Raw genomic sequence first — 7,753 nt, forward strand, 5'->3', positions numbered from 1 at the left:
CCATTCGTAAAGGCGGTGTTACTTTGTTCAACAACAGTCTCTCTGTGTTATTTTCCCGCAACGTTGGCGTGTCCTGTCCAGAGTACCTCGCACACAAAGGAGGTGCAGCAGCAGTTAGTAGCATCGCTTAGTACCTCTCTACGGAAGGCAGAGAGCCCTACTCCACACCAGGTGGTGGATGCATAGCATTCCGCAGAAATGGACCCGTCCGCTGGCCTAAGCGTTGCGAAGGTAGCTTGATTTGAGGCTTTAAAATTCCCGGAGCCCCAGCCATCAGCACGTCGGAAGCGTGTGAAAGTGTGTAAGCCTGCCGCACCCGAACGGACGGAAGCGCCTGCTAGTACCTGTTTTTGACACCCCGCCCCTGGTCATACGGATCCGAAATGATGTCCAGCTAACTAGACCGCATTTGCGAGCCTGACAGTGCTCTGGAAGGCGCATAACCCAACACCCCTCCTCTCAGCGTAGGACCTTCCAAAGGTTCACTTGAAAAACTTGGCGACCATCAATCTCTCCTCGTAACGAAATTCCGTGATACCCGAGTTGCTGTCATCACTGTGTGTTGGGTTTACGGGCGTGTGTGTCTGTGTGTGTGTGTATATGTGTGGTTGAGAACAAGGTGGTGGCCAGCGTGTGCTGCGCTTGGGTGATAGAACAAGAACGTGCAGAAGGTTGGCGTGACTTGACGCAAACGAAGAGCCCTGGGAATAGCACACGGCCGGTAGCATCCAACCATGCGTCCCAGCGTCCTGATCGTGTCGGTGCTGTTGGTGCTACTCCAGTACCTCGGTAAAGGTAGGTGACACCTGCGTCGCTCTGGAAGCCATTTTCTTACGTGACTTTTCCAACCAATCCAAAAACTTGAGATCGGCTGCGTTAATCAATAATTTGGAACAAGCTTAAATCTTCCTGCTCCTATTAACACAACAAAAAATAGAACTTAGTAACGGTGCCCTGTGCACTTCCCTTTATGTCTATCCGCCTGTCTAGCGGGCGGCACAGAAGAGCTATCTTTTTGTCCTCCTGCTGACATTCTCTTCTCAACGTTGCTTAGGTTCCTGTTCCGAAGATGAGGAACGTCTGGTGCGGGATCTGTTCCGTGGCTACAATAAGCTCATCCGACCCGTACAAAACATGACACAGAAGGTGGATGTGCGGTTCGGGTTGGCTTTCGTCCAGCTGATCAACGTGGTACGTACCTAAGTGATCGGAATTAATCTTTTCCATTTTAACCATAAAATCAACCATCGCCATTATTCGTTATTCGCTCTGCTCGCTACTTCGAATGCATAGAATGAGAAAAATCAGATCATGAAATCGAACGTATGGCTGCGGTTGGTGTGGAGCGACTACCAGCTACAGTGGGACGAAGCCGACTATGGTGGCATAGGCGTGCTTCGTCTACCACCCGATAAGGTTTGGAAGCCGGACATCGTACTGTTCAATAAGTAAGTTGATTGCTTCCATCGCCAGGTCGGAGGAAGTTCTTATGTGCGTATGTGTAATAATCTTCTCGCAGCGCCGACGGTAACTACGAGGTGCGCTACAAATCGAACGTGCTGATCTATCCGAACGGTGAAGTACTCTGGGTTCCGCCAGCCATCTATCAAAGCTCGTGCACGATCGACGTCACCTACTTCCCGTTCGACCAGCAGACCTGCATCATGAAGTTTGGGTCGTGGACGTTCAACGGTGACCAGGTGTCGCTTGCGCTATACAACAACAAAAACTTCGTTGATCTGTCCGACTATTGGAAATCGGGTACGTGGGACATCATCGAGGTGCCCGCCTACCTGAACGTGTACGAAGGCAACCCGACCGAAACGGACATCACCTTCTACATCATCATCCGCCGGAAGACGCTGTTCTACACGGTCAACTTGATTCTGCCAACGGTGCTGATTTCGTTTCTGTGCGTACTTGTCTTCTACCTGCCAGCCGAAGCTGGCGAGAAAGTGACGCTTGGCATCAGTATTCTGCTGTCACTGGTTGTGTTTCTGCTGCTCGTGTCGAAGATTCTACCGCCAACCTCGCTGGTGCTGCCACTGATCGCCAAGTACCTGCTGTTCACCTTCATCATGAACACGGTCTCAATCCTGGTGACGGTGATCATCATCAACTGGAACTTCCGGGGACCGCGCACACATCGGATGCCCATGTGGATCCGATCGGTCTTCCTGCACTATCTGCCGGCGATGCTGCTGATGAAGCGTCCGCGCAAAACGCGTCTCCGCTGGATGATGGAGATGCCGGGCATGAGCGTTCCACCGCAACCGCACACTCACCCGTCGTATGGTTCGCCAGCCGAGATACCGAAGCACATCAGCGCGCTCGGCGCAAAGCAGTCCAAGATGGAGGTGATGGAGCTGTCCGACCTACACCATCCGAACTGTAAGATGAACCGCAAGCTGAACAGCGGTGATCTCGGCATCGGCGCCGACAGCTGCCGTCGGGAGAGCGAGAGCTCCGACTCAATTCTGCTGTCGCCGGAGGCGAGCAAGGCCACCGAGGCGGTCGAGTTCATCGCCGAGCATCTGCGCAACGAGGATCTGTACATCCAGGTAGGTGGAAGCTGTTAATCAAATCAAAAGGCTACAACATCTATATAGCCTCTATAAAAAGCCATAAGAAACCTTCATGAACGAAAATGGTGTAGGCGGAAAGTATCAAGTTCCACACAAAAGACCTTTGACGTTAAATTAACATGTTGGCCTTCATCCATGAAACAGGCCGGGAGAATGGCCCTGCGACCAAGAAAGCAGCTTTGGCTGCACCTGGTTGCTCCCCAGGTGTTCAAGCAGTCCGAAACCCCGAACTGCCCACTCTCTTTTTGCCTTGACATGCATCACCATCCTCCCAAGGGTGAATTTAACCCGTTATGCGGGGCTACATGTGCACACTCTGTTTGTGCACGTGTATACATATATTACACGGTCTGTCTGTACACGGTACGAGAGCCTATGTAGGTTTCAAGAGGTATCGTAGCCTACGCCATACACAGCTCACTAGTCTCTTCTAAATAAGTAGAATAAAGATGTATGTTACAGTTGCATTCCAATTTATGTTCTTTTTCCCTGCCTTTTCCACAATAGACTCGCGAGGACTGGAAGTATGTGGCGATGGTTATCGATCGGCTACAGCTGTACATCTTCTTCATAGTAACAACGGCGGGAACGGTCGGCATCCTGATGGACGCACCGCACATCTTCGAGTACGTCGATCAGGATCGTATCATCGAAATCTACCGCGGAAAATAAATTGTAATACCAAAAACCGCCAGGAAAGCTGCGAAGAGTAGCAGCCGCCACTCACCCACTTACAACACACAGCCTTATACGTTAAAACATGTTTCACACTTTACCACGACACGAAAGCCCCTGCTTCCAGGGCAGCAACAGTCATCTGTGCGTGTGTGTATAGCGAATTCTCATTTCGCTAGCCTCCAACAAATGTTCTTGCTCACAATTTCAACATCTGATTGAAACAACAGTCGTTCCTCAACCCCAAAGCAAGGGGCTCCCAGGTTCTGCTCCATTTTCCATCTCCTGATAGTGGGGAGACGTTCGATGTAGACCGGCACCTGACACACTAGGATGGTAAGCACAAGCAAACCCGGACAGTTACGCACAGATGAATGTAGTACCATGTCTAATCCGAGTATCCGTTGCGCAACACGAGCTATAAATCTGTAGTAGATTAAGTGAAGCACGACACCCAGCAGTTAGGCCAGTGCGGGCTCCCAAAGTGTACCGTTCCGGCAGAGGGAACGCCAAAAACAAACTCGTCTGTGACTGGCGGCGATGTAACTTGGCCTCTCGGGTATACCGAAATGGCCAATGACGTTGACTGTTGATTTTTTATATCGAATAAACTTTAAGTAGCTCAATATATTACCTATTCGTTGGTGAAAGCCATACGGGTTATGAGTGTATGTGTGCGAGTGTGAGATTGCCCGTGGCGGCTAAATAGAAGTCATCTAGTTTAGTATAAACAATAAAGTGACGAAAGCACATGGTAATACACAAACTTGTTCACCAGCAATCGCCACGGACAGGAACGTTTCTAGCGTTTGCTAGAAAAAATGCTACACCGCCTAGCCGGTGGGCCGTATGTTACGAAAGTTATCGTTTTGTTTACGAATAGAATCGTTTAACCAATCCTGTAAGCTAAGAAAACCTGATCGGTAGGCAGCATAGCGTGGATATAGTCCGCATGCTCTCCATCCATGTTTCCAGTTATTCGAATAACATTCGATGTGCAACGCAAACACATGATGTGATGTCTGCGCATGAGAGCGAATTATGCACAACCGACACCTAAGTGGTAAAAGCGAAGGAACTAAACTCATCTACTCATTATCGCGCATTTCCAGGTACTCATCGTACCCCTTGCTATACGAACAGCAAATCAAAATAATACAAAAGTATAGGAATCTACATTAGCAAACGCATACGCCGTATTCGCAAATTTAAACACACACACACACACGCACGCACACACACACACATACACACACACAATTAAAGAAAACCTATTGGTTACGAAAGACAGAGGAGAGTAACAGTTCTAGAGAATATTTCTAGCGTAATATGATTGATGTTTCTATTAATAACAACCACGTATCGTATGCCAAAAGAAACTCTATAAACGACAAACTAACTAGCGAAACTTTTTCTGCCTCATAAACAGAGCAGCAAACAAACTAACGAAACGAATTTTCAACATCGCAGAAAAGTACTAACCACTTCCAGGATCCAGCGTGCTTTGCTAGCAATTCAGCATCGTCACACACGGAGGAACACACTCGAAGCAAAATAAAAACGAAAACAGAACGGGCATTTCTTGATGCCCAGTGCACCAAACGCATTTCGCAAGGCAAGTTTAGAAATCAGAACAAAAAACAAACAAACAAAATACCAACGTGATACACAGGTCACAATAATTAAGTAAATAATAATAAACAACGATCGAACCGATACGTTTAACCACGATAATGATAAACAAAGTACAGGCCATTTTGAACGGGTTTGAGGGAGGACTGGGGTTGAGGAGCAGGAGCTTAGCAAAAACTGGCGGTGCCGGAAAGACCGCAAGCGTGGGATAACGAACAGGCAAGCCGCGAACTGCTTGCGCTTAAGGTTATTGATCAGGCGTTGAACACAACGAGAGAACACAGAACCATCTCCACTTCCGCGCACGCAAGCCAATCTCACCAACCAGTGGTGGTCAAATTTAAGCTCAACCAAACAAACGTAAACATAATCGTGCAAAATTACCTAGTATCGACAGCGCGTTATGGCTCAATTTATATAAAAAAAGAATAAAAATGAAACTACACGAACGGGTGAGCAAATTTAAGAACAATATGTAGGCAATACTATTTCAACGTAAGTTACGCTTACACCGGATAGATTCGAATCAGTGGGCGGACGATGGAGGCGCATGGTGGAGAGCAAGCCACGTTGTAGCGAGTCATTTTGAGAATGTGTTTTTTAAGCATGAACTGGAGAATTTAAAAAACACACAATGGCATTACACTAGGAGTAGATAGTAACGATGGGATGGAGTGAGACTCAAAGAACAAAACAAAAGCCAAAAGAAAGTAATACCCAACCAAAACTATATTGGCACTCTCGAGGCGGGCTCGCCCCTCCTTGGTAGTGAAGATTAATTTATGCTCACAACATCGGATATTAATGTTGATTATTGTTGTTAGCATCCATTCGTACTCCCAACACACGTACTTTAAAACCGGGATGATCCGGCTAGCAGTTTTGACGTTTCTCTTCCGATAGTCTTACTTCATTCCCATTGGTACAAAATAAATCGAAACACTACCGCACAGTTAACCACGACGAGACACAACCAAGCATACCGCAGTACCCCTTATCAACGTAACGCATTAATGGAACGACATCCAACGGCTGCTGCTTCGACCGCTTGGCAAGGAAAAAGAATTGATTCGTTGACGCGGCATGGAACATCAGCACATCACTGAGTTCAGGAGTAGCAGCAACACCTTCAGCAGTAACAATCGCAGCGCGAAAGCGTTGCCGTTGGACGACGCTGACTCAATTACCAACATAACACGTACCATTGTATTGGATACACATTTTTAATGAAATATTGCAAAAAATAGTCGATAATTTTAAACAAAACACTCCCGTCTTTGTTTCTTTCGACCCACACTTCGAGAAACGCTTCCGTTCGACACCTCATCATCTAAATACGGTGATACCCTAAACCGGTTAGTTAAAATTAAAATTATTCTGGTTTTATTCGCTATATCCTATCCGAACCGACTGGCATCGAAAGCTTATACGCTCGAATTGCCTTCTGGCGGACTTCCACGAAGTGGAACATAGCCCGGTAGGCTCATAGAAAGAAACGTTAGTTCTTGTTATAAATGTACGATAAAGAGTGTAGGATAGTCTCTGTACATACTTGGGTGGTAATGATTACGATGCTGCTCATGTGTAGGACGCTTCCGGCTGGTGGCGATTATGGTATCGCTGCGCTCGTAGCTCTTTCCTAGTTTCCCTTATTAACTGTTTGGTCGTCGTTTCATCCGCATCGTCCCAGCCGTGCCTATCACCCTCGTTCCAATCCTCAAGTTCATTCTGCAGATACGATGGAACAGTGATCAGCTGAGCATCGCCTGAAACAGGGAACATGAACGTCCTTACCACGACCGGAATGTCGATTTTCGCCGTTAACCTGCTGAAATCGCTCGGCTCGGTGTCGGTAGCAATGCAGATCTTTGGCTGCGACGAGATCTGCGGAGCCATATCCTGAAAGTAGTCCATCTCTGCCTTTGGTTCCACCGGTGACGGGACCTGGGCCAGCGTTTCCCGGTACCGCTCTATGTGTTCCTCGACAGTCTTGGGCGAATCGTCCCACGAGTTCCAGTCCTTCTCCGGTACGTTCTTGAAACGCCCTTGGTCCCGGTCGACGCTGACTGTGTTTAGCACCTCGCATTCACCCAGCGACAGTTTCCGGCGGCGCGAAAAGCAGCACATCGCACGCTTTAGCACGCCGATCAGCGCCAGGAACAGTTGCCGGACCCGGTTCATCACCAGCTCCGTTATCATTATGGAGTAGGATATTATGTGTGAATGTGTTTTTGGGCCCAGTTGAACAGGCAGCAGTGTTTAGACAAGGAGGTGCTCGTCAACGTACGCGTGGATAATTAAACCTGCGATGGAAAATAAATCATAGATAACATTTGCAGAACATGTTGAACAGAGCCTGGGGAGCATACAAATAGAAACAGCTCGAATAGTGCAGACTGCGTAGTCGGCTTGCGCGGGATATTTTATCACAATCCCACGCAATGAGACTAAACATCAATGATGCCAGAAGTAATCTATATAAGTACGGTTAACAAACACACTAGTTTAACAAATTTCTACACTTTTTACACTTTTAACACTTTTACGCACCCCGACTGTGTTGACAGTACGGTTTGTTTACATGCTGTGCTGCTTTGACAGTTATCATGTGACCACGTTTTCGTGTGACAGATATCGTGTGAACCAACAACAACGTAAATGGCGTTGTTTGACATAAAATGTACAAACCAGCAATAGCGATTTTTAAATTAACCGTTACACGTAAAACTTTGAGCTTTACTGATAATGATCCATGTTCGGTAGTGCGTTATTATATGAGTAAACGCATTTAAATAATATTGCATTAGTTGATTGGTTTAAGATAATTAGATAATTTAGCAAATGCGTAAGTGAATAACTAA

At 47.1% G+C, this 7,753-nt stretch overlaps 2 protein-coding genes across 2 annotated transcripts; one reads left to right on the forward strand and one right to left on the reverse strand.

The window, feature by feature from the left end:
• Window positions 1-734: 734 nt before the first annotated feature.
• LOC131290957 (acetylcholine receptor subunit beta-like 1) lies at window positions 735-3,257 on the forward strand. Its single transcript, XM_058320148.1, has 5 exons — window positions 735-795; window positions 1,055-1,191; window positions 1,294-1,448; window positions 1,520-2,561; window positions 3,093-3,257. The coding sequence occupies exons 1-5, from the start codon at window positions 735-737 to the stop codon at window positions 3,255-3,257; spliced, it is 1,560 nt and encodes a 519-aa protein (XP_058176131.1).
• Window positions 3,258-6,418: 3,161 nt separating this feature from the next.
• LOC131290889 (receptor-binding cancer antigen expressed on SiSo cells) lies at window positions 6,419-7,140 on the reverse strand. Its single transcript, XM_058320075.1, has 2 exons — window positions 6,687-7,140; window positions 6,419-6,620 (listed from the first exon to the last, which is right to left on the reverse strand). Exons 1-2 carry the CDS (start codon window positions 7,089-7,091, stop codon window positions 6,471-6,473), a joined length of 555 nt encoding a protein of 184 aa, XP_058176058.1. The 5' UTR covers window positions 7,092-7,140; the 3' UTR covers window positions 6,419-6,470.
• Window positions 7,141-7,753: the final 613 nt, after the last annotated feature.

This window comes from Anopheles ziemanni, chromosome X (genome assembly GCF_943734765.1).
Source record: "Anopheles ziemanni chromosome X, idAnoZiCoDA_A2_x.2, whole genome shotgun sequence".
NCBI classification, from domain to species: Eukaryota; Metazoa; Arthropoda; class Insecta; order Diptera; family Culicidae; genus Anopheles; species Anopheles ziemanni.

Bases quoted from the DNA above. Each gene is read 5' to 3' on its own strand.
- LOC131290957 (XM_058320148.1), top strand. From the start codon at position 735: ATGCGTCCCAGCGTCCTGATCGTGTCGGTGCTGTTGGTGCTACTCCAG. The intron at 1,192-1,293 runs GTACGTACCTAA...TCGAATGCATAG, and splicing joins TCGTCCAGCTGATCAACGTG to AATGAGAAAAATCAGATCAT. The intron at 1,449-1,519 runs GTAAGTTGATTG...ATCTTCTCGCAG, and splicing joins GACATCGTACTGTTCAATAA to CGCCGACGGTAACTACGAGG.
- LOC131290889 (XM_058320075.1), bottom strand. From the start codon at position 7,091: ATGATAACGGAGCTGGTGATGAACCGGGTCCGGCAACTGTTCCTGGCG. The intron at 6,621-6,686 runs GTAAGGACGTTC...TCGTATCTGCAG, and splicing joins AAATCGACATTCCGGTCGTG to AATGAACTTGAGGATTGGAA.